Genomic DNA, 27,110 nt, shown 5'->3' on the forward strand with positions numbered 1-27,110 from the left:
AAAACAAAAACAATGGATTCAGGCTGTGCCTTATTGTTTTTGTTTACTGGTCAGTTAATCCATAAAACTATGACCCACACAATATGACACAATGGATGTATCATATTTTGGCAAAATGGTAAAAAGTGTGACGGTGCTAGTGATGTCAACAAAAAACTAACATTATATACTGCCTTAAGCTATGCCATACACCACACTTATTTTAGAGTTATTCTGTGTTTCTTTATATATCGAGTCATACCTATTCTAAAGATATCATCAGTTAGGGAAAGTTGGCGAATGTTAGCATATTCTTGGAATTTTTAGTTCATATCAAATTCCAAGATTCCTGAAGTGTGCTTCATTGACCATACCAAGTATACTATACCACTGGCCCCAGTGCAGGTGGCCGGTACCACCACATTCACATGGACCCCTATAAATCAATTGAAACAATTCCCTAAATACATTATGATGTCTAATAAATGAATGTAGTTGTATGTTATTAAATGTTTAATGATCATTGATTTTTTAAATCATTCAGTATTAATAAAATATTAATATATCAATATGAACACCTCAGTAAAATAACAGAAGGCAATCAATTCACTTCAAAATAAAATTGTTAGTAATTCTCTGTGAATTTGAAATATGGAATTTTAAAAGTACATATAAACAACTCAAATTGATATTTCACAACACATATTAAGATTGGAGGAAATAATGTTATTTTCTTCCAGAAACAGCAGATCCTGCGCTGGTAGATGCAAGAGCCATCTATAGACTCAACTATGAACGGATTCGGTAGAGATGGATTGTTAAAGTTAAAAGGAATCTATTGTTCAGATGATTGTTTCATTCATTTTCTTTGTGGTATTGTGGCTGTATATATCTAGTCACAAGTCATTTTCCTATATTTGTAACAGGATCTGCTTTACTATAAGTGATATATCAAATAACATGAAGCAAAACAAAAAACATTTAATGACTGCCTTCATGTCATCTTAAGAACATGTACATGACATTAACATCAAACATACAAGTAGGCTACAACAAGGGGGTTTTCTTAAAATCGTACATTTGAAATATAATGTCGTTAAAGCCACTTGGTTTCACGTTTTTTTTTTAACGAAAGCAATACAAGATAACCTGGCTGTTGTATTTTAATCGTTTACGCGAACATTTGCGTAAAAATACGTCAACATGTGGGAATGTACAGAGGTACACGCCATTTGAATTTATGTGAATTTACCGATAATCTGTGGCGGTGTTACAATTATGAGAAATACCGGTCCTCCTTTGATCATGCATCATCTACGTGACAGGAAAGAGGTCAGGTTGCTTCGGTTATATCTGCCATCCCAGTGTAGCCTACTGTTTTTAAGTCTGATCTGTGTTACATTACTCACTGGTATTTTGTGAGGATCTGCAGCCTTTTTTAAAGATTATGAAAACAGTGGCTATGAATCTAAAGTATTCAGGGTGAAAGCCATTTCATCACTGTTGCGAGACACCTGTTATATTCCGCGATGAACAAAAGTACTGATGTTATTTTGAAGAATTTGCGCAAATTATAAAATTACATCATAATAAATTAACTACGTCATATATCAACTCAGTAACTGCAAAGCATCGGTTTGGGGTAAAAGTGTTGAACAATTAAGACCTAATGCGTCAGTTAAGTTCTCTCGTCCCGATGTTACTGGTCAGGATACTGCTTAATCCTATCGCAGAACAGAGCGTACACAATAAAGATATAATATAAGGTAAAATGTATTCCAATCTCTGTAACGTGTAGGTTTCTGCATGATACCAGAAGCGGGGCGGGAGTAGGACCCTGATTGGAGGCAGGGGGTCTTGCTCCCCCTGCAGTTTCAGCAGTGTCGTTCGAATCCGCCCTGATGTCACAGTGACAGCACCGACAAGATGGCGGAGGGCACAAGCGCAAAGTGAGGAGGACAACACAACATTTATCGCACAGCTGAAGACATTTGTATTGTTTTCACTACGGCTGGTGGGTCTGGTTGTTCGGCTCGCACATCGGACCGGTGCAGGGGCGGCGTGGAACCAATGCACCCGAGCTTGTGTTATGCAAGGGAAGTCTATCGGCGGAAGACGGGACATTGTCAACTCAACCCAAGTCAAGCAAAAAAAAAAAAAAAGCCTGCGTGCACTTCGTAAAAATATCTGAAATGCCGAGAAACGGCACTTCGCTGTCGCATATATGTTAACGTTTTCTAGATGTTTTTCTGTTTTGTTTGGAATTTCTCTGTAGTTGCCCATCGACTCTCGGGATAGCCAACTAGCTAATGGTACCTGAATCACTTGGTTTCAGTCCAAAAGGAAAAGACCCTCGGAACACGGTGTTCCGACGGAGCGCTTAGCCGGAGGTTCTGAAAGTCAGGCTGATTGCGATCTGTGGCTAATTGACTGTGTATTTCTGTCCGTGGAGGAGGAAACGGTTTCCCCCACAATAAGCAAGAAGACGGAGTATTCAAAAACAGCGTTATAGTGTAAAGGGTCCACGCTTGGGAATTCACGTCGCAGTTTGTTTTATTTCTGCTTTTAGACAACTTGCGTGACGCCATGGCGCACTCCCCGGTACAGGGTGGCCTTCCAGGGATGCAGGTAAGGCATTTTAGCCAGCTGGCTAACCTGTTCTCTGCATTGATACTCGAAACTTAGTTACGAAGTTTAAAGGCAATAAACTTCTGAATGCGGCATATAGTTGCAGCCAACAAGCAAGGGAACAATAGATGTAATGATGGTGTCATAGCTTCTCCAGTTTGGGGATGTGGTAGATAGGTAGTCAGGCAAGCTAGTAAGTTTCCTTAGCCAGACTACGTTGTTTGCGGTAATCGCGGCCGTTTATGCGGCGACACATGGGGCGTTTTGTGATCAGCCCGAACATTTAAGGACCCTTGGCTAAGTTGCAAGGAAACTGAGTTGGGGAAAAGCTTGAGGTTGTCTCTTTTCCGGGGCGTGCGGCCTTCGAGAGAGCAGAGCTGCTCAAGCTAACGCTGAGTTCCTGGGCAAAACGAGAGCCACCTCCTTTGGTTTGTGCAAAAACGGCCAGACCGGCTAGGTAGATCTAGCTAGCCATCTCATAGGCGTCTGTCAAATGTATTTTTGTGGAATTATAGTAGACATGTCTTATTTTCTAGTAAATCCAAGAACAAAGGCATGTGCTGCGCTGTTGAATTGCAAATATTTTGCACAATTGTTCTTGTTATCGAATAGATAGCGAGCTGCAGGTAACGTTAGATTAGCTAGTGTTAACAGCTGATCAGTTTGTGGCTAGCTTGTGTTAGGCTTTGTTTGGGTTGGATGTTTGGTAACGTCCTGTCCCGAGTACATTTTGCGAAATTTGTTAGCCATTGGACTGAAATGCATTCAGTAGCAGACGTCATGAAATGCCTGTTCTTACTGTAAGGTTAGTTAGCTAACGTTACTCATTTGGCTGGTCACTTCTAGCCGTTGTCTTTTGTGGGAACATGAAATATTATTCGTTGTATTGTCCCTTTAACATCAATGTATAACTGTCCACTTTGGTGGCTAGTATTTTTGGAATAATAATGGATTTCAGTGACAATAGCCCGCTACCTGCAATATGGTCTTTATTTTTTTGTGCGGAAATTAAAGGTGACGTTAACACATGATTGCTATGCAGTGTTCGGGAGATGCGATAGGAGCACTGCTTCAGTGATATTCCCCCAAAATACTCTAGTTTCGTTACTTAGCCTTAACAGTGCACTCGTAGTTTACTTCAGTTGAGTTGCATGCTGCGGTTTGGTAGCTCCTCCGATGCTCTTGGTTTTACTGGATTTTGGAAATCTCCCTTTTGACTGGATGGTACCGTGGCTGCGTCTGCTTTCTGCGGACTCAGCACTTTTTCAGATGTTACGGTCAGATCATATTGAACGTAACGCGTTCGAGGGTACGCAAACTGTAGTTTTCTCCTCATGGGTTTTCGTACGAATCGATTTCGTAATGGCCAGGGTCACCACACGTCTCTCTATTTTGTGCTTCGTCTGTAGATTGCCAGGTAAAACTAATAGTCAAATCCGACGGCTTGACTGTATCGTCATTTCCAGGTCCTTAACAACTGTAATGAAGCTGCGTCTTCAGGTTTAGAGCAAATGATTGCTTCATTCATTTCTTAGTGTTTCATTATAGAATCTGAGCTATTAGCATTTGGAAAGGGTGTGCTTTTCCTTTTGTGGTATGAATAATAATTATAATATTAATTGTGTAATGCTTTGTAAAGAACTCAGATCTACGTTTGAAAGGGTTAACACATTTTCACCAACAAGACGCGAGGTGTGGGTCGTACTTAGTCGTTTAGTGCCATATCTAACCACACTGCAGAATTTATTTTTGATATCATTTTAATGACCCAGATGGGGATGGGAAATGATCTCAGAAAGAGACAGGACCTATTTTTTCTTTTTCGGTCGTCCATCAGAGCGTTGGGGAAGTGGTTTCTACTTGATCCACAGGAAGCACACCCTTCTAGCCTCGCATTACCACTTCCATGTGCAGCTTTAGGCGTGGGGTGGTTTGGCTGCTTGCTGTAATCACCTGTTTATTTGTATTGCAAATTATATTTCCACTCCACAATGTCGGTTACACCGTTGTCATGCTGTTGCTTCACCACTGCATCAGGAGCACCACAAATGAATGGAGTTGGGGTGTGTTTGTGTGACAGCAGGAGGCCAGTGTTTAATTTTGCCTTTGCCATTCAGTGTCACCATCTGAGTCGCCATTAATCTTAAAGCTGTGTGTGTTGACATTTTAATGAATGTTTCTGATGGTGATGTCACATAAACCAGGTGCTTCCGGCACATTGCAGTTGATGTCGTGTGCTTCTCTTCTAATTTTTCCTCCCTTCTCTCTCTGTCTTACCTTTATGTGTTCTTTCAAGCTCTAATATTATGCAGTAATGTCAAGTCTGTTTGTCTACCGAGAACACAGTGTAAAACATATTCTCTTCGTTATCTGTCTGCAAGCTATATTTGCTACAGGCTGGCTTTCCCTTTATTGGAATTAATCAGCTGTACATGTGCCTATAAACCCAGGTGAAATACGGCCCCCTAAATGAGTATCTTATTGGACGAAGTATGTGTGCGCCCAAGGGACCAGGCTGTAAAAGGGATCCGATGGCTGCGCTCTGATTGGTGGAGAGAGACTGCTCCTTGAGGGAAAATGCCAGGCTGTTGGTCTGAGACCCAAAAAGACTTTAAAAAAAGGCCTCCTTTGTAATCGATGGCCATTAAGGATAAGTGATGGTGCACTATTAATGCTGTAGCGGGCTTGGATGAAGAGAAGCTTCTGCAGCTGTAAATGCCAGGCTGCCATATTTGGCCGAGTGGGAACAGCACACACACACACACACGCACACACGCACACAGAGCTGAGGCGGGTCAGTGCAAGCCAGCCCGTGAGTAGCACTGTCTTCGGCATTGCATCACGCTCTTACTTAAAGCGTTCATTTATGATTCGGTCAGACAGGGAACATGTCCCGTCCTTTCATCCGCTTCGATGCATCCATTTCAAGGAACTGCTGTGCAGGCATAGGCCTGTGTGTTTCATTCATATTCAGACGTGCTCCCTTGAACCAGTAGTCGTAACACACAGCGTTCTGAGCGTAGATTCTGAGCATATTTCTTGCCAGGCGGACCGGGCCGTATAGCCGGGGATTCCGTGTGTCGTGTTCTCACAGAATCCCTCCACCTGAAAGATGTTTAATCCTGCAGGAATTCTGACACTTTAACTTGTTTAACTGACGTCTCTGCATAAGCAGAGATAGCTCTGCCAGATCACAGCACTGTGCTGGACGGCCACAGCCTCGCCGGGCGTGGTGCCTCTTGTCATGAGGTAACGTCCGTTCGCTTTTTGATTTTAGCGCACTGACGTCTTTATAGAGCAGCCAGAGCAGAGGATGCCATCCGCTCTCCGCAGTGTTATTGTCTGCCATTCCCACGGGCCGTCGAACCATAGCAACGAAGGCTGTTTTTATTTATGCACCTACTTTTGTCATTCTTAGCAACGTCTGATTTGGGAATCACCTACGCTGTTACTGATGTCAACTACAAGTGGTTTCTGATATCACTCTGATGAAAAAGTGTTACTCTGATTTTATTTTTTTTTGTTGGTTATCATGGCATCAGAGATTTTTAAAATGTAGAGATGCCTTGTGTTGTCTTAGAAGAGTTTAGGAAATAGCCTGTTTTTTTCCATCTGAGCAAACATTAGTGCATATCAGGGCTAAACTGCCAAAAAAAGGGGTGTGCCTGATGTCTGGTACACTTTGGGTACATAGAGAGTGTTGTGGAGAGTTAGCAGTCAGAAATTCAAACCTAAGTGAAGAAAAACTGCACGCTGTTTAATTGGTGTTGGTATTGCTGTGATCCTCTTTGATGTAAATTGATGCTGTGAACCTTATCGGCCTTTTCATGTACACATCACTTAGAAATGAGTTTTGTTCTTGACCCAAAGCTCATCATCTCATCCCCCACGGCTCCAAACTATGGAGAGGACACGCTCACAAAGCGTTTTATGTTTCTGAGGGCCGTGTAAATGTTGCTGTTCCAAGAGAGCTCGCCAGATACCAAAAATCCAGGGTCATTCCAGTGTAGAGTGCGCCTTTGGCATCTCTCAGCGGGCAGAACACTCAGGTTTGGGCGAATGTGAACACAGAAGCCGCTGCCAGATGAATAAGCGAAGAGGAGAGTGTGTTCGCTCGGATCAGAAAGAAGGCCGCGCGTGCGTTTGCAGCTCCCTGTTCAGGTTCAGGCGGCAGTGGGCGGCAGTGTAGCATAGTGGTTAAGGAGCAGGACTCGTAACCGAAAGGTTGCCGGTTCAATCCCCGCTGGGACACTGCTGCTGTACCCTTGGGCAAGGTACTTAACCCACAGTTGCCTCAGTAAATATCCAGCTGTATAAATGGATAACATTGTAAAGAACTGTAACCTATGTAAGTCGCTTTGGATAAAAGCGTCTGCTAAATGAATAAATGTAAATGTAAATGTTCAGGCGGGATTGCGCACGGCGGGGTTCCAGACAGCATGCCAGTCAGCGACGCCTCCGGTTGCCTGGCTGACGTCAGGCTGCGTTGGCACCTCTGAAGCGGGAGACTTGGCCGGCATCGGCACGTCTCTGCCACAGGCCGGCTCGCCGTCAGCGGACCAGGCGCTGGGCGTCACACCGCAGCGGCGTGCACGCTATCTCTCAACACCGGCGTGCCTGGCCAATCGCGTGCTTCTGAAGAGTGAAGCCCGACCACAAGATTATTCCATCGTAGCGTCAATAATTGATTACAGCTTTCAGATGCGTCAAATTATTTACAAATGAAGGAAAATCCAGTGCTGTGCTTTTGTTCTCATTCATATTCACGATTCGCAGCTCAAGGCTGGGTAAAATAAGATAATTAATTGAAATGATTTGTTTATTTGTCTGAGGGTGAGTGAGAACAGGTCTCCTAGCAGTGAGTCATTAGACAGAACTGCAGTTGTGGAGTTTCATGCAGCAAGGTTCTGTTATTCAAATATTTGTTCTCAAGTGCCACAGAATACTGGAATGTCAGGTTGCTTGAAATGTGTGTTCCCAGCACTTAGCAGGTGCGTCCCTGGCGGTCACGGCAGCCGCGCTCAGATGTGGTGTGCTGTGTTTTGTATCATCCCTGCGATGCAGTTTTGTGCTCTTTCTTGCAAGCCGGTCTTGAGAAGAGGAGCTATTAAGTGACAGAAGGTAACTGTTTCTTCTGTGGGGAGGTTGGGGGATGATTCACTTTCCCAAAGGTCCCTCAGCGGCTTCCTCTGAAAGTCGAGCAAGAGGAGATGGAGAGGAGGAGCCTTTCTGTGGAGAGCTACATCAGAGTGTCTTATCTTTTCAGGAGTGTCCTGGGTATGTGCAGGCCGCAGATGCCAAACCCAGTAAGGCCATCTTGTCAGATTAATCCTGACACATGGTACCCCCCCATTAGCTGTACGAAGCTAGTTGGAGTCCAGGATCTTACAGCCAGGGCCAGGATCACTGAGTGGCATTGCCAGAGAGAACAGCCTATCAGCAGTCACACCTTTCTAAAGTTATCAGGCTGTGAGTAGCCTCTCCTACCAGACTGACCACATATCAGGTTACACCGCCAGACACTACGACTGTGTCCCAGTCAGAGTCCATGCCTCATGCAACACCACATAAGTACACACTCGAGTACAGAGGGGAAGGGTGTGATTTGGGAGTGCATTTGGGACATACTCCGCTGTCATCCTTCCAGCACCTTTGCTTGTCGCATAACAAGAGCCCGTTAAAAAAAAAAAAAACTCCGAAAACACACACAGAACCAGGACACAGCAGAAGCAGTGGCCTCTTGGAATGTTGTTGGATTCGTAATGCTTATAGTGTTGATGCAGTTAAACTCAAAGTGGGGTTTAACAGTACGCCACACAAGCAGGTGTTTATCATTACCTGAGGGCCTGGTGGATAACGTGCAGAATTCCTCCCTGGGGTCCATGCATCCTTATCTCAGTTAACAGCACAGTTATCACCACACGCGTGTTAAGCTTGGCTGAATGATGGAGGCCTTATACATGGAATACAAGTACTGTCTGCCCTGGGGAACAGATCTGAGATCACTTTGCCCACCCCCAATACTAACCCCAGCCATTTATCTTACAGTTTTGGATTGTGATCCAGGATCAGTTGCTAAGGGCAGAAAGTGCCTTATTGCCATTGAGGTGGGCAGAGAGAAGCTGAAGGAAGGCGTAGCAGGTCTGTGTGTGCGGTTGTGCATTACGTAAGGAACGAGGTCAGCAACCAGTTAGTTGCAGGTTTGATTCCCAGGTGGGAGAGATTGCTGCTGTATCCTTGAGCAGGGTACTCAGCCTGCATTGCTTCAGTGGATAGCCATCTGTGTAAATGACAAGATGTAACATGTAAAATGGGTAAATTGGCCAATTATTCATCTTAAATTAGCATACAGTGGCATGAGTGGCTCCCACACTGTCAATTGGCTGCAGCAGCCCCTGCTCTTTAGCATACGGTTTTACTAACTGCACATCTGCACACGACTGATTCAGAAGGGGTTCATTTGAGGGCACACTTGTACCAATTAGGCCCAATCCCCTCATCACATGAAGTGAATTTGCGATAGGCTGGAAAGTGTTTCTCCTCGCCCCTATTATTATGCAGATGACAGGGGCCGTATATTAATATGAAGCAGATGTCCTGGTGCTCCAGGCTGCGGGTTGCCGTGGCAGTGTAAGTGAATTGGCATGGCAAGCGTGGAGACCACTGGCCCGTCCAGTGGGGGTCAGAGGCAAGCGGAGTCAGGGCACTCTAATTGGCTGCTGGGTTTCTGTCGTCAAATCATGAAGAAGCCCTTCCACCGCCGTACAAGCCCGTGCCACTTCCCCTGGTTAAAACGCATCGCCTTCCTGATCGGGGCTCCTCAAGGTTTATTAAGTTATTTACAGAATGCAGGCGCCCTTTGATGTGGGCTCTGGTCGCGAACACGCTGTAAGCGGATGTTCCCTCGTTAAGGATTGACGTTGTGTAGTGATGTTTCAGCTGAGCGGGGAGGTGGCGAGGGAGCCCCCTGGGAGCTGCGGTCCTCGAGGGTCCTTTCTGTTCCTGTTGCCTGCCCTCTCCAGATGTGACCCAGTCACAGATGAGACTTCGGCATGGTTTTAGGGTGTTTTTTTTTGTTGTTCGTGTCTTATATTTAGTTTTTTTTTTTTGTTTGTTTGAAAAACAGCGTTGCGCAGATTCACAGATATTTAAATTATTTGGATAGTTGACCCCATTCACTGAGTGCACTGTATCAGCCAGTTCACATGTTACAAAGGTCAGTGAGTCTGTGGGATCTGTGCAACGTTCATTAGAAAAAAGGCCTCAAAATCTGTTACACTCATTATGAAAAGCGAGCATGACTGGTCAATATATAGCAACGAGATGAATATTTTGGGATACAGGGAGGGGAGAGGACCTTTTGGGAATGAGCTAACAGGCCTCCCCATTCAGCTGGTCTAGGCTCCGAGGTCCATTGGGATGTTCTGATGGGTTGCGGCCCTGTTCCGCTCCGTGCGTCACCAGAACTCGCGTGCATGTCGCTGCAGTTCTGATGGGCCCGGTGGACCCGCAGAGACATCCTGTTTGCATGGAGCTTCCTGTTTTCGGCTGCGTTGCGCAGAAGAGACCCACGCCACAGGAAGACCAAGGTCAGATGGAAATGTGTCCTAAGAGGGCATTCAGGAGACCGCTCCTCCCCGCGTGCTGTGTCCCTCTCCATGGCGACGCTGACTTTCTCCGAGCGGAAACATTCTGGCTTGCCAGTTATTTGATCAGCAGACAGTCTTATCTGGGGTCACGCGTCGCCCATTCACACAGCCGGGCGTTTGCTGAGGCGTGAGCGCCACGCTCAAGGGTACAGCAGCGGTAAGCATGTCAGTGTGATTCAAACCCGCACCTCCCCTTCTCCTCGCCCAGCTGCCTGCCTGCAACGCCGCTGACAGGGCAGCTCCTCGAAGCGAGACGTTGGTGCTCCGACACAGGAAGCGCGCGGCAGCAGAAGCCGTGCAGTCTGGGCGCGTTGGCGGGTTTGGCACGTCCCCTGCACTCGTGTCGCTGGTCTCAGGCCCTTGTGTGACACATTCTGCTTCCCCTGCCACACGACTCAGCATCTCATCTCCCCCCCCCGCACTGACATTCTCCCAGGCCCTAAGGGAAGGAGGCTGTGCCACTCAGAGCCATTCACAGGCAGGGTGCAGCAGCCAAGGAACAGAACCTCTGGAGTAGGTTTCAGGGTCAAATCCTCAATGAGACATTACAAGTGCCCCTAAACGGGGAGGTGACTGCTTAGCCACTGTGGTGCTGATTGATCTTTGCTACATTCAATCAACCGGTTTCCTTAGATTTGGCTATTTGTGTGTGTTTGCCTCCAGAGAATGGAGTGTCCCTGAATAAGTCATGGATGGCACCTTGATCCTGCTTACCATTGCTGTTATGCAGTTAATACTGAAAAGGGGACTTTGCTGTGACAGGAACCCACGGGAGCATCGCCTGATGGTGTTTTATTATTGAATTATTCACTCGCTTAACAGACGTTCTTACCCAGAGCAAGCGTACACAGTTTGTCATGCGTTTTATACAGCTGAATGTTTACCGAAGCAGTCTGGGTTAAGTGCCTTGTGCGACAGCACCACCCCACCTGTTGACTCTTCATGGGGGGAGCAGGAGTCCACGTAACCACTGTCCCTCCTAATAGGAGATCCAGCTCTGGCCGGTGCCGTGCCAGCACTCCTGGGGGGATCGGCCCTGTAGATAAGTGCCAGGGCGTAAATCTGCACATGGTCGCCGCAGCGTTGACGTTTTCGCCCGGGATCGAGATAAAGCCGCCGCGGCCGACCCTGTGCGTGAGAGCTCACGCGCCTCGCGGCTACAAGGAGGTGCACCAGGGGACAGGGTGAACGCAAACCCTCATCAGGGGTGCGTGCGCCACATTTTAAGGCCCGAAAAAGCGTTTCGGGGATATACAAAACACAGCACATGTGCCAGAATAAATATTGTAACGACTGAGTCACCGCTGAGAGCGGGGCACACTACACCTCTCGCTGAGGCCGAAGGGTACGTCAACCTTAAAAGGTTCAGAAGCCCTCATCTGGAATGAGCTGTGTGTTCCATTTTAGTCACTAGTGCTTTGCACGCAACTCCTTCTCTGCTGCCTGGTCCGATTTCTGCTGTGTGGTTTACCGATTTCTACCAGGCAAGGCTAGAAACACTCTCTTCTGCTAGATCAGCCAGCCTGGTCTAATTTCTGCTGTGTGGGTTACTGATTTCTACTCGATTAGGATAGAATCCCTCCTGCTAGATCAACCAACCTGGCCTGATTTCTGCTCTGCGGTTTACAGATTTCTACCTGGCTAGGATAGTAATCCATTCAGTGCTTGTACAGGAACCCCATAGACTGCCCCATCTCAGTTTGAGCCATGCGCTTGGAGACACAGTGCAACAGTCACAGCTCCTCAGTGAATTCGTAGGGACAGTTTTGGATTGGGAGCCGTTTTCACGTCCACGTTCAGGTTTCTCGCGCGTGAGCCTCTCTGCACTCTACGACAGCGTCTTAGTGGAAGTGTGGTTTCGGTTAGGTCAAGCGAGCATAGCGCAAACTAGCACTTCCCTCCTCTTCCTCTGTCGGTGACGGTGAGGGGACTACAGACAGTGTAGCAGGAGGGTAAGGGCACGTCTTAAATTTACTTAAGATCTTTGTTTCCCTCCACGTTTGGACAATGTAAATAACAATTTATCAGTGGCAGGACAATCAGCGTTCTGTTTCTGCTCTGGAAACTGGGTTACTGTGTGTGAAATTGCCTCGACTTTGCCGTTAACCCGTCAGATATTGCTGAAAGTTTCCACATGCGTTCCTATAAACGCAAGACTTTAAATATTTATGTTAGCTATTCGCTGGAGCCCTCAGACCATGGAATCTGATGCGTGTAGTAGCCCCTGCTCTGAAGTGTTCTGTCCTGTGGTGATGTTAGAGCCCAATGCTGAGCCACTCAGCACAAAATACCTGTGTTTGAATGTGCAGTGTGTTACAATAATAATAACACACCTTTTTTAATCCTCATTTAAAATGCACTTGTGGCATTTGTACAAATCTCATTTTTACATATAAAAGTGATAGATTAAAAAAATAGAAGTGGTTTGATTTGAGGGCTTGATTGTAAAATTGAGTTGCTGAGTGTCTCACACATAGATTCCTGAGGGAGTGAATGGCAGAGAAACCCTGATTGAGGCAATACACCTCATTAGGCACAAGGAGAGCTTTCACCAAATTAGTGCAGGATTAAGAAAAAAGTCAGTACCTTTTCGATTTAGCCTGGACTGAGCCTCAGTTCTTGCGTTTCAAATGAAACTGAAATTGCATTGTACGGATTGTAGGCGTTCGTCTCAGTGGACACCAAGGAGACATTTTATGTCACAGAGGGTGGGTGTCCGTACGCCTGACTGTCCCGTGTGTGGGCCTGTGTTTTGTCACGATGGACCGAGTGTTGACCCAGGGCAATATTACCGCTCTGACTCACAATGCGGTTGGTGACTACAGTGGCATGGGTAACTTGTGAGCTTTTTTTTATGATAGTGACAGGAAATTGCATCACAAATTTCCTTTGCAATGTCATTTAGGGCACAGTGAGGGTTCCTGTACCTCACAGTTCGTGGCATTATGCGTTGGTGGTAACTGACTTGAATGAAACTTAGTTTTTGTAATACCGTGGAAAGGAAGGTTTTGATTGGATCATTACGAGTCATTGAGTGATAGCACACAATAGTTCCATCCTTTGTGTGGGCCACAAAGCCGCCCTGTCCCTCCTAGTTAAAGAAGTATAGAATATTTTAGGTGCGTCCTATTTCTGCAAGTGGTTTGGATAGTGAGGCTGTTTACATTTACATTATCGTATTACATTAATAAGACTCATCTCCATCTCTGTTACATTAAAGTTGAATGTCTGTGAACTTTTCTATCCTGATTTGTCTCTGATAACCTACTTCAAGCTACAGTCACTTCTGGTTTTGAGGGCTTGATCACAAATATAGTGCAGTGTCCAACATGTAGACAGTCCTAGAGGCAGATTCACACAGGGGTGTTACTGTTTTAAGCTTAGATTTGCTCTTCATGAACATGTATTCATCTTTCAGTGTGTGCAAAATGTTTTTGTTTTGCTTTTAATTTTAATTTTTTTAAAGCAGACTGGAGCTTGTTGTACCGGTACTGGTGTACGCTAAAACACATTGTGGAAGAGTTAGGCATGTTTAGATTGTCTGTTTCTTTAAGTAGCGGCATTTACTAAAACACACAGTGGAATGGTTTAGAAATGTTTAGATTAGATTAGTTTGTATGACTACTATTGATTATTACCCGACATCTCTCTGTCTTCCCTTCCTCTCAGAATCTAAAAGCAGACCCAGAGGAGCTGTTCACCAAGCTGGAGAAGATCGGCAAAGGCTCCTTCGGGGAAGTGTTCAAAGGCATTGACAATCGGACTCAGAAAGTTGTGGCCATTAAAATAATCGACCTCGAGGAAGCGGAGGACGAAATCGAAGACATTCAGCAAGAAATCACCGTTCTGAGCCAGTGTGACAGTCCCTTTGTCACCAAGTACTACGGATCCTATCTCAAGGTGAGTGTCACCATCACCCCAAGCTGTTTCAGCCTCTCGTAGAGCTGCGGTCTTGTTCACTGAGGGCTGCAAAGGTCATTGCATGTGACTCCTGTGATGAATGTTGATTCATGCTCTCTTTGAATGAAGACTCAAGCACGTCCGTTAGCATGCTGCTCAGTGCACACTGTGCATGCTATATCAGAGACCAGCCTTACGAGGTTTTGTGTGGGTGTGCTGTGAGGCGAAGGCCAATTCCTCCTTCCATGCTGAGCTGCAGATTGACCCATTTATTCAAATTCCACTTCCGACTTTTAAAGCAAAAGTCAATGCCGACTTTCTTCCGTCATAGGATGGTGGAGTCAGTAGATGGAGCATGGTTGTAAAACACATGGATGTCCTCCTCAGGCAGCTTCCAGATCCTTTATGACCAATGGGCATTCAGTAGGTTACATGTTATTTCCAGCTTTGGAATGAATTATCCATGGTAGGATGAGCTGCCTCTTCAGGAAAGATGGAATCTGAGCATGTTTCTGTGTGTAGCTCTGTCATTTTGCAATAAAAGGCTTTATTTCAGAAAAATGTTTTCTGTGACATGTAGTAGTGCCCAAAGAATTTGGAAGGTTGGACCATAAATCATCAGCACTTAAAAAATAATCCTTCCCTGAACACCTGCTACTAAACATCCTGTCCTTTTTATATAGAAGCATAACCACAACTTTGAGGGTTCTTTATCTGATCTGGTGAGAAGTTGGTTTGAAAATGCACTGAGTTATAATGGCGTCTATGCCTGTCCTTGTACCTACAGTGTAACGTTGTCAGTTTATCCCTGATCTCCTAGGCTGCCAATCTCACACCAATGTCATAATCATGCAAACAGGTGAGGTATTTAAATAGGGAGCTGGTCTGATCCTTTTTTTAAGGGAACCAAGCAGAGTGTCCTTTGGTTGGGTTAGGGTTAGGGTTTCATGTGAAGTCCCTAACTCTCTAGTCAAAGAAGAATAATAATTTTGGCCTCTAGATGTTTTTTTGTCACCCTAACTTTCAGGCGGCAGTTATATGCTTAGTTCACCTCACTGCTTAGTTGGTCAGAACGCATGCAATCCTCTGATAAACTTGTACGCTATTTTCACTGCAAGTAAAAAAAGCGCAGCAGGAGAACAAGTGCCAAACAGAGAAGTGGATCTCCCAGACATTGTCTAAATGCCTTAGAGGTGCCTGGCGCTAGTCACTAAAGGGGCAGTTGTCAGCAAGCAGCACAGCCCAGACTGGAACTTACTGCCCTGGGGCGTAGGACCTATCCTGCACTCAGACAAGGGCTTTTACCCGTTGAGCCACGCATCTTCCTGGCTGAAGATGGTCCAAAGAAAGGACAGTGCAATCTCAATTAGACTGGACCTTACAGCCACTGGCACATGCTCCTGTCTCTCCCTTTAGCCTGTGATCAGTGCTGTCCCCCACCAGGCCCTGCAGAAGGAAGACTGATCGCCACGTATCGCAGCTCAAGCCTCTCGAGGGAGCGCTTTTTGCGTTTGTGTTACTTGCGAGTATTTGCACTTAGACAGCTATATGTGGGGCAATGAATGATTCATGGCAATGGGACAGGTCTGCTGTGAAAGCACTGCGTGCTCTTTAGGGTGGGGATCACCGAGCAAGACCCCCACCCCCCACCAGTGCAGCTCCTACTTCTCCGTGCTGCCTGCCTGTGATCCAGTCTGCACACAGCACCGGCGTGGTGAACTGTGCTGTTATTGAGGAGGGTTTCTGTCACTGTCCCGCCGAGGCCGAAGGTCTTGTTTGCTGTGAGTTTGCGTGGGATGCGATAAAACCCAGCGCGGCTGCAGCAGAGGGCGGTGCTTCAGGAGAAGCTCGGCTAAATGTTTCTGGATATTGGATGAAGAGGACCGTGGTGGAGGCCAGGATAAGTAGAGCAGCCAATCCTCTTGTGATTTAAACCCAAATCCGTCTCTGAATCATGAAAGATAAACTGTCAAGTAGAAGGGCATCATCTCTAGCATATTTTTTGCTGTAATTCTGTCTGAAATGTGCTCGCAGTGATACTGTATGACATTGATGTATTTATAAAGGATGTGATGATCCTCCATAACTCAGGTCAAGTAGGTTGACGGTACTACTTCACAGGGGGGTGTTGGACCAATCCTGCTATTATTCCTGAATGAAGGGGGAAGGGGGACAGCGTGAAGGAGGATGTGGACACTTAAGCCAGGTTTCATTGGACAGTCTCTATTAAAGTACCAAGGGACACATAGATTGGTATCTGGGGAACCTCGTCTCATAGGAGACTGCCTTCTTACACCATCTACCCGCTTGCGCTGTACATAATTGCTGCTCCCTGACTCTGTGGCGACTGACCTTTGAGTTTGTGCAGGTAGTAAAAGAACGGCACCTGTTGGGTAAAAATAGACTCAAGAGAGATCAATACTGGCTAAATCGGCAGCACGTTGGCCCCTGTGTGTATTTTGGATGGGGAGTAGACTGTGTGTGTGTGTGTGTGTGTGTGTGTGTGTGTGTGTGTGTGTGTGTGTGTGTGTGTGTGTGTGTGTGTGTGTGTGTGTGTGTGTGTGTGTGTAAGGGAAGCAAACAACATTTGTCACGCAAATCATGTGACTGTGAATCTGTTGTCTCTCAGCTTTAAATGATAACAGACACCCATTGCCCATTTGTACAGACACTCTTATTCAGCGGCTTTCTTCTGTGGAAGCCTGCAGTCAGTAAGGTGTCTCTGGTGGGCATTGTGTAATGCACTGCCACAGTACTGCTTTACAGCGAACAGACAAGGTCTGATAATGAAGCATCCGCAACGCAAGACACATACACACTCCAGCATTCTCAAGGACTGTGTAGAAACAATACAAAGAGGATATCACACCCTTAGTGTTGCTCCATACTGATCCGATTTATCGAGCCATGATTCATGTCTGGTTGTTAAGAGTCGAAAGGGTAGAACTGTTAAGAACAGAGCCTGACAATGGTGTCGGTCTGGGCCAGTTTCAAGGCCAGCCCCTGAGGTGCTGGAGGAACATGTGGGTACACCTGCTGCCCTATTGTTTGAAGTCACACTTAGCTCAACAAAGCAGGCAGGCCACATACTTGAACAAATAAAATAAAATGCTCTTTAGCCTTGTCTGTAGAAGCAGGCTAAGCTGTAATGGTGTAGGTTACCTGTGTGACGTTGTAATTACATTACTGTCATTTAGCAGATGTTCTTATGCACAGCAACTTACATAGTTTACAGTTTTGACATGTCATCCTGGATATTTACTGAGGCAATTCTGGGTTGAGAACCTTGCCCAAGGGTACAGCAGCACTGCCCTAGCGGGGAATCGAACCAGCAACCTTTCGGTTGCGAGCCCTTCTTACCACTGTACTACACCACCAGCCCTGCCACACTGCCACTGCACTAAGGGAGAATTAACTCAGCCAGCTGTAGGTTCACATGCTAGGTGTAAGACTGCTTCCTTTCCCTTGAGCAAGGCGCTTCACCTTTATTGCTAGCAGCTGGTAGCTAGGTATGGGATGGATGTAAGGTTATATAATATGAAATGGTAATAATGTGAAATGCATATTAAAATGTCATCCTGGATAAGGGCATCAGCCAGCCGACTACATTATGTAACTAAGCGATAAGCTGAACCGTTCGCCCCGTCCTTAACTTTGCACTTTATCACTGTGAGTTATCTCTTAGATATCAGCAGGTGCTCTGTCCTTAACCCCGGAGAAAAGGGGGCAAGGGCAAGATTTATCCCAGCAAGCCCCTCCCTTTGGGGAGGCGGGGTTACGTTGTGTAATCGCTTGTTTCCACTACCCTCGTTGACCTGATGGTCGAGAGCCTCATCTAAAAAGCAAACATTGTTTCCTTGCGTTATCTTGAGGTGTCGTTAAATACAGAAGGACGGTGGATGTCTGATCCTTTCCCATCCTGCCTCTGCCATGGTGATTAAAAAAGAGAACTAGCAAACTTTGCAAGTGGAAACTGCCTTTTTTAGAATGGCCATGTTTACGTGCTCCTGGGCACCTTTGAGTGGTAATACGACATTATGTTACATTACATTATTGTCATTTAACAGATGCTCTCATGCAGAGCGATCTACATAGGTTACAGTCTTTTTACATGTTATCCATTTATACAGCTGGATGGATATTTGGCAGTCGTGAGTTAAGTACCTTGCCCAGGAGTGGAGCAGCAATGCCCCAGTGGGGAATTGACCCAGCAACCTTTTAGTTACAAACCCTTCTCCTTACCACTGTGCCACACTGCCACCGTAATAAGGGAGAATGAACTCAGCCGACTGCTGCCCCCATGGCATGGCATGACATCCATCATCCTTGGTGTGACTGGGTGCAGGTGTTGTGTGACACTTGTAACTTATGAAATTCCTCCATTGGGTTACACCAGCCCATTTTTGTATGACTGGAAAGGTTGACGGTGGTCCATTAGGGAACTCTCAGGTGTCCAGGTGAACGCCCACATCCTGACCTACATTACTCAAACCCTCCATCCTGTCAGCCACCTCATTAGAAACGGAAGCACCTACTCTGAAGTCTCTGTGGTTAGGAAAGGGCTTCACGCTGAGCGAGACCGACATGTCATTTCACTGGTAAAATCGACCGATAAAAGGCTTTTTAGCTTTGAACGAGATAAGAAAAAGTCAGGACATGCTTTTTTTTTGCGGTGGGTGATTCAGCGCAGAACAGCGCAGAGGAAGCGAGGTGCGGTCCGCGCTGACAGGCGCTCGCAGGCCTGCATCCGTTTCAGTGGCTCAGTCCCCTGCTGTGGTCTTGCTGCTCAGACGTGTTCCTCCTCCTCATCCCTCTGTTTCTGCCACTCCTCACCCCTCTCCATCCCTCTGCTTCTCCTCCTCCTCCTCTTCGTCGTCGTCGTCTTAGTATGTGTTTGTTTAGCGCATGTCCTGATCCAGGGCGACTTATTGGGGTCATGTTTTACTCATTATCTATTTATGCAGCTGGGTATTGAACAAAGCCATTCGGGCGCCTTCCTCAAGGGTGTGACAGCCCACCAGGGAATCCAGCCTGCAGAGTTCTGGTTTGGTTCTGGTTCTGGCCCAGCTCATACACGCGCCTGCCCAGGTTCTCCACTCATGGGAGGATTCATCTTCAGCATCCTTTAAAGGAGTGTAGGCAAACTCATAAACAGTTACCTCCAGCAAAGTTCATAAAATAATCCAGCGCCGGTGAAGTGTGTGTGTGTGTGTGTGTGTGTGTGTGTTGCCACTCGTATGACTCAGGTGATTGTGTGGGATCAGGTGAGTAACACCCCCTGGAAAGCAGCTCTGACAGGTGCGCTCCGTCCCACTGTGGGACACAGATGGCGGCAGCTGCAGGCCAGACAGGGGTAGAGATGCCAGGCAAAAGGCACTGCGTTTCCTACCCGGGGGTGACCTGGTTAAAAGAATACTGATAAAACAGGTATTGATGCTGCACAAACCCAGTTAGGGCAGTTTGTAATGTTTTTACTTTGAGTCTTTGTCTCTTTATGTAGCACCCTCTCCTCTGGTGCAGTGCAGACAGGTAGACCAGGTTTGAGTTTATTACTTTACATTATTGTCCCTTTAGGGGACGCTCTTATCTAGAGCAGCTTACATAGGTTACAATTTTTTCTTTTAATGAGGCTATTCTGGGTTAAGTACCTTGCCCAAGGGTAAAGCAGCAGTGTCCCAGTAGGGAGTTGAACCAGCAACCTCTAAGGTACAAACCCTGCTCTCTATCATGCTGCACTGCTGCCCCAATATTAATGTCGCTGTTAAACTATGAGGGGAAGTGAATTCCCAGGGCCCATCACATTGACATGATCCATGTTTTACAAGAACCAGGTTCATCCACCAAGTGGAATCAGTAGCTAGCTTCTACTCAGTACCCTCAGCTGCTTCCGGTAAAACCAGCGGTGGCTCAAACGGCCCCTCATCTGGAAGTGCTGTTTCCCGGCGTCCGCCTGCCCGGGTCACAGCGCCGCAGACGCAGCGAAGAGGGTCACCGCGAGGCCGGGCCACCAGCGGCAGCGGCGGCGGAGACAGGTCACCTCGTTTAGCTCGGCGCTCCAGACGGCGGCGCAGACAGAGAGCCGCGGGGGGGGGGCCCCTTTCCCCAGCCACGTGCTCCCGCCCACGCTCTGCCCCAGAAATCCGCATCAGACCGCCGGCGGGCGCAGGGGACGCACTGAAGGCTGAGGCTCGCAGCTGCCCTCGAGTAGATCCAGCACGCTTCTGATGTTTCCTCACGCCGTCAGCGGGCGGAGTTAGCGAAACGCGCCCCCGCCCCTGGACGTGGAGCGCCGCTCTGTGCTTTCGTCCCCGTTCCACGCGAGGCCCAACATCGTCCGCGTCCCTTAAACGGGAACGCCCCCCCTGGAAAGGAACGCGGAGTTGGCCCAGCTGTGCCGCGATCATTTCGTTTGACCCAGTTAAAGCCTGGGCTTGAAATGAACGCTCACCCTCGGGGAAGGAGGTCAATGTGTAGCGCGTACATGAAAATTAAAAGCAAATTAGCTTTCGGTTGGGTGCACTTGCACCGAGCTCTCGAGCGGGACTGCGGAGTGTCGTGCTCAGTGCGCTCCGGCGGGTTTCCAGTCAAACTGCAGCGTCCTACTGTATAACACGCCTTTGAAATGGTATGGTAGGTATTGGCATAGGTGCTGTTTTTTTTTCCTGAAAAAAAGTCATAATTTCTCCTAGCTGTGTTGCACTCCCTCTTAAGAAGGACAGGAAGTGGAACGTGGCTGGGCCGCGGGTTCTGGTGCTTTGCTGTTGTCAAAGGTGGCCATGCTTCAGTGTGGTCTCCACGGGGGGCGCAGAAGCCATGGTCTCGAACCATCGCCCGTGCGCTTAATGCCTTTCGGGTTTTCCTTCCGCTTCACAGAGCGCGTTGCGTAGAAACTGAATTATAGGGGGTGTAACATGAAAGGAGAGGAGATTATCCTTTGCCCGCAGAGGAGAATCACCCACAGTGATGCTGCTAGAAGCTGTGCGTTGCCATCAGCTGTGCTGGTCTGTCCCTGAGGGGAAAATATAGTTTCGTCGCTAATATTGGTCAACGGTCAATTCCTCATAATCGCTTCAGCTCAGAACTGTTGTGAAGTTATGCATTGCAGTTACACTTCAGTCGAACTAATGTTAATGGGATTAAAATTAGACCAGCTGCACAATAAGCAGTAAACAGGAGGATGTAATTATGGGCGGCAGTGTAGCATAGTGGTTAAGGAGCAGGACTCGTAACCGAAAGGTTGCCCTGCTGGGACACTGCTGCTGTACCCTTGGCAAGGTACTTAACCCACAGTTGCCTTAGTAAATATCCAGCTGTATAAATGGATAACATTGTAAAGAACTGTAACCTATGTAAGTTGGTTTAGATAAAAGCGTCTGCCAAATGAATAAATGTAAATGTAAATTATCCAGTGGGCAGTTATAGAGTTGCCTTCATTGTGTAAATGTTTTGCTTTTAAGACAGACCCACCCAACAAAATCCCTTTCCTGAGCCTCCGAGGGGGTTGATTGATAGCGGACACCATGCTGGTCACTACGCACCCTTTTTTTGCTCCAGAAAGCTGTTTTATCTCTCAGAAACAGTTGGAGGAAGTGGCTGTTACTTCTGCTTCACATGCGCCCATGTTTGGGCTTTACAGACAGAGTGGGGCGTGGCTAGCTGGGGCGGCCAGACCGCCCCTTCCTGGAAGGATGGCGTGTGAAGGAAGGTTATAGCTTGTGTCGTGTCTAACCATGGCCCCTTGTCACACCTGGAAGACTTCATTGTGCATGTCTGTCAGTCTGCCTGCACTTCTTTCTGTCTCTTGCCTATGCTTGTGCCTGTGTACAGGCCTGCCTTGGCAGCAAGCATGAGTCTGAATCTAGCAAACTATTCACAATCAATCAGTTGGGCTCCTCGTCCTCTATAGGCCCTGAGAAAAACCCCTGCATGGGGCACCACTGTGCTTAAACCTACAGTCTTTGCATTCTTGCGGCTTCTTTTCTCCTCCCCTTGTGCAAAATCTCCAATTCTCCATCCTGTCTAATGTATTACCCAAATGCATGCTGGCCCACGTGACCTATTTGTCTGTTTTTTAATTGGCTCACAGATGATTCCTGTGATTGGCTCCTATAGATGCACTGGCGTAGAGTGTTACCAGGGAGCTTTACTAATGCTGTTTCTGCTGTGTATGACAATGATGGAAGTGATGGGAACAGTGATCAGCTGGGAAGAGGAAGCACATCATCAGTGCATGAAGGGCAAAGCTCGCCTGTCCATTTTGTTTCATAAATTAGATTATACTCAGTGTAACAGAATGATGTCTGTGCAAATGTGAAGCCAAGGAACACTGAGTGCATTTCAGAGTATGAATTATAATTTATCATATTATACAAAGCGCATTGGGTTTTTGGGTGTCTGTTAAAATCAGCACTCAAGCACTTCTGATTAGGGTAAAAAATGTTTCTGTTTTTCTGTCACAGGTGTGGACTGTACTGTATTTATACAGAGCTGGTACCATTAAAAAGAGGTATCCCCACTAGCAAAGTACTCAAGTGCTAATCATCAATCTGGAGCTCCTCCCTGTGGTGCTGTCCTTGTTCTCCAAGGTATTCTTTTTAACACCCATTATTTCTCCCTGTTTCAGGACACAAAATTATGGATTATTATGGAATACTTAGGTGGAGGATCAGCCTTGGATTTGGTGAGTGATATCACCCGAACACTTGGAACAAGATATCTAGCAAGCTAACAAGCAAGACTAATTCTTATTTGCTAGCTAGCCGGTTAGCGTCCTCAGTATATTTTCAGGCATATTTGCTAGCCAGTAAGGTCAGAGCTCCATCAACCTTTAACCTTTTCATAGAGGTAGCTAGCAAGCCAGGTGGAAGATAAAATTAACCACCTAATTTACCTAATTAATACATTAACTAGCTAGCCAGTAAGGTAACTGTCTATTTAGGGATTTGTCTTGCAAGCTAGCTGACTGAGAGAATTAATTAGCAAGCACTTGTTTTTTTTGTAGCAGAGGCACTTGTTTTGTGTTGAAACACTTTATTGCTATTGTAGGGGGCTATTATAGGGGAATTGTAAGAGTGGAATGTCCAGTGAATGTGAGTGTTTTTCTTTCCTGTGGGTAGACCTAATGTTGGTTGTGACTGTAGACAGACATGAGGCTGCTGTCTCTTTCAGCTGGAGCCCGGGGCGCTGGACGAAACACAGATCGCTACCATTCTTCGCGAGATACTGAAAGGCCTAGAGTACCTGCACTCAGAAAAGAAAATCCACCGAGATATCAAAGGTGCCACCTTTTTTTACCCCCCAAACATCCGCCTTTCACCATCGTTTTTTCCCCTAATGAATGTTTCTGCCTAGTTTCACTGAAGGCAGTGACCTCTTCGATAGGCTTTTTCAGTCTCTTCTGTGCAGAGATACGTTATTATCTTCTTAGGCACGCAGCTTTTTGACATTTATTCCTGAAATATGCCTGACCTTTAAAAGCGACAGCCAAATCCAAATTGATCTGTTTAGAGGAACCCAGGAAGATCTGCCCTAGCAAAGATGATGTAGCAATAGGGCAGAGCAGTGACTCAATTGCTCATTCACTCTAAAAAGCTATATCAGTTGCAGTTCTACTCACTGGTGGGGATAGACTGTGCTGGGCATAAAGCAATGAGTAATTGAATGATCTACACCTGTGGCCTTGGTGTCGTGAGTGCCACTGTCAAACACGGTGTTTTTGACGTAAAACTGCAAAACACTGTTTCCACTCCACAGCTAAGGAAGTGACTCTGGGTTCTGAAATGGAACCTCACTGCCATATCTGTCATTATACTGGGGCAATGTGTGTCTTTCACTGCTGTGTCACTTCCTAGTTACCCAACTAGCAACCAGTCATGTAGTTCGTCCTCTTGTCACCAACACGGCATGTCCCGTGAACTAGTTGGGAAAGGATATCTGTATCCTGTGCGATGCTAGATGTGGAACGTACCGCTTTGCCCTTATTCCCTGTGACATGTATCAAAAATGGTAGCGTTGTGCCAGAGTCCCCTGCCCTCTGACCTCTGACCTCTGTCCTGCTTCTTTCGTAGCCGCCAATGTCTTACTTTCGGAGCAAGGTGACGTGAAGCTGGCGGACTTCGGCGTGGCGGGACAGCTAACAGACACGCAGATCAAGAGGAACACGTTCGTGGGCACGCCCTTTTGGATGGCCCCGGAGGTCATAAAGCAGTCCGCGTACGACTCGAAAGTGAGTACAGGCTCCGCCTTCCTGTTTTTGTCCCGCTCATCTGGAGCTGTGGAATTAGCTCCACCAACGCATACAAGTCTGAGCCATTCCATGTCTTACTAGGAGATGGCTGCTGTACCACTCGGCATACTCACTTGCTTCTGGTAAACCCAGAAGTCCCAAATGGCCCAAACTGTTTCCAGTAAGAGTGCACTGTAGCAGTGCTGGTGGTGTTTTGTGCCCAAATGCTTTTATTTGGCTTAATTTGAGCACATGATCATAATTGTCAGTTTTTTCCCCGCTCATTTTTTATGTATCACATTGTCTTGATACCCATTCTTTGAATTCTAGGTTATTATAATCAGATCAGGATTGTTGTTGGAATTTTGGTGGAATTTGTATGATGCTTGTTTGGAGCTGTTGCCAAGTAGTCACTGAGTGTTACTGGCATAAACTGAGCCTTTATTGGCATCTCTCTGACCTCCCATGATGTTATAATGAAATGAACACCATTCGGTCACTTGAACCAACAAACCAGAGCATTACATACAGGACTTTGCCACTTTCCTGGTGCACCATGGGAGATTGTGTTTCCTCTGCAGCTTCTGGACCCAGGGTCTGTCACTAAGGCACAGGCCTCTGCTAAAAGCTTGCAGATGGAATGACAAATAAGGCGTCAGTCGAAGGCATGAAGAGGTTTTTCCGCTTGCGAGTGCCGAGTGGCTTCTCAGATCCTCCCCCTGCACTTGACTGTTTCACTTTTATTAGCAGAATTTCAGACCACTTCTGAGGCTAAGGCTACAAAGGCAAACAAAGACATTTCACATAGTACTGATGAAATGTTAGAAATGACATAAACCCAATAAGAATGGATCTCAGGGATGTTGAGGGAGCAGCATTGGGTCTGGGTACTGAGGAAAGGTCCTCTGTGGCCAGCAGCCGGCTCCTCTGGGTGTCACACACTCTGGGATGATTATGCAGAAAGCTGGGAGGATGGAAACAGCAGCTGCTCCATTTCCTGCCTCCTCCCGCACTTCCTGCGTGAAGAACGCTTTCACATGGCCGCGCTGTTTAAGCTCTGGCATTGAATGTGACACACACTGGCCCCACCTCCTTCTTCTTAAAGTCAAAACATTACAACATTTCCTGCATGACAATCATATCTGTCCCATGTGATTTATTTACATAAACAGTCGGTTCCTGTCAGTATCCTTTTTGGTATTATTATTTTTTTGATAGTATCCCTTATCCGTTGTACATTACCTAGCAAGCACACATATCCATTTGTATAGCTGTAAAAGTACAGCACTAAAGGTTGGAACTCATACCCTTCTGATTAAAAGTAGTTCCTTAAATACTAAGTGTGATCATCAGAGTCTGTATCTTGTCAGAGTTACTGACCACCCATCTCTTGTGTTGTAGGCAGACATCTGGTCATTGGGTATAACGGCGATAGAGCTGGCGAAGGGGGAGCCCCCCCACTCAGAACTTCACCCCATGAAGGTCCTCTTCCTCATCCCAAAAAATAACCCCCCCACACTGGAGGGGAACTACAGCAAACCCCTCAAAGAGTTTGTGGAGGCGTGCCTGAACAAGGAGCCCAGCTTCGTAAGTGGTCTGCGCCTCTCCCTCCCTCAGAGTAGGCCTGTAATTACACATGGCACTGTCCCTGTCATTTTGAGAAATTTACTAGTTTATTACTGATCATAATGTTCATTACTAGCGCCATGTCTTTTTAACATTCTGACACATTAGTTAACTATCTCAGTGATAGCCGACTTAGTCCTGTGTAGGAATCAGATTAAAGCAAACACGGTCTTAAATTTGTTGCTCTACTTTAAGGGCAAAATGCCATGGCTGTTAGGTTGAATGTACCCCCATTCCAAAGTCCCATCTCACAGCAGGGTAATTTGCAGGCGAGCTATGCATCGCTTTTTTTGTGTCTATCCTGGCATCCCATTTTCACCTGGAGCTGAAGTGTGCCAGTTTGGGAAGGTGTAATGGTGTGTTAAAGTTCCCTTTCTCTTTTCTCCTCATTAATAGGAGCTTGTAAAAAGAAAAAAAAATGTTTGCATTGCTGGGTTGGCTGGTCTCCAGTCAGCTGACCAGCTCAGCAGTATCTCGTTTGTTTGCAACAGTCTTAAGCCTCCCCACCGCTCCACCCTTCCCATCTTGTGAATGAAGTATATGACTTTGAGACCATGATAGGTGTCCTTATGACATCACTCCTGCACCATGGTGACCAGATCCCTGAGTCGATCAGAGAAGAGACCCCTTCCCCTGCACTGAGCTCCAGGTTGCCCCAGTCCTCCAGACTCCGGGCCACAGTCCTTCTCCTTACTCTCAGTTCAGTCTGAAACCCTGTGCCAGCTCACTGCAGCTCTTTCGAAGTGTTCACATATTTTGTAGGCTGTCAGTTGATCAATTAAACATTTCCTTAATGACGCCTTTTACAACAGGTTGGTGTCAGGTTGCTCTAGTGCACGGTGCTTTACAGAAGAGCAGTGTAAATTTTAATGGACACAACATGAAAGGTAATGAGAGAGAGAGGAGCAGTGAGACAGCAGCAGACTGAACCACCTGCTTTTACATACCTGTGTTACTGAAAACTGCAATGGATGTTATGCTGGTTTCTAAACCTAAATATATCCTGATTCAGTGCATTGGCTCACGTGACGTTTAAAGTGCGCTTTTAAGAACGTGAAGCTGATGGTGTGAACGCCATCGTCCTCTCTCTGAACCCTTACAAT

General features: G+C 46.5%; 1 protein-coding gene across 1 annotated transcript in view; it reads left to right on the forward strand.

Annotated features, from left to right (window-relative positions):
- The first annotated feature begins 1,888 nt into the window (after nt 1–1,888).
- The window catches only part of LOC118785492 (serine/threonine-protein kinase 24), a 30,945-nt gene continuing 5,723 nt past the window's right edge, over nt 1,889–27,110 (forward strand). The window contains exons 1-6 of the mRNA XM_036540181.1: nt 1,889–2,607; nt 13,926–14,156; nt 22,780–22,836; nt 23,325–23,433; nt 24,224–24,381; nt 25,783–25,968. Of these exons, the coding sequence (XP_036396074.1) occupies nt 2,566–2,607; nt 13,926–14,156; nt 22,780–22,836; nt 23,325–23,433; nt 24,224–24,381; nt 25,783–25,968 (783 nt within the window). The 5' untranslated portion in view covers nt 1,889–2,565. The remainder of the gene's footprint in view (nt 2,608–13,925; nt 14,157–22,779; nt 22,837–23,324; nt 23,434–24,223; nt 24,382–25,782; nt 25,969–27,110) is intronic.

Source organism: Megalops cyprinoides, chromosome 11, assembly GCF_013368585.1.
Source record: "Megalops cyprinoides isolate fMegCyp1 chromosome 11, fMegCyp1.pri, whole genome shotgun sequence".
Classification (NCBI taxonomy): Eukaryota; Metazoa; Chordata; class Actinopteri; order Elopiformes; family Megalopidae; genus Megalops; species Megalops cyprinoides.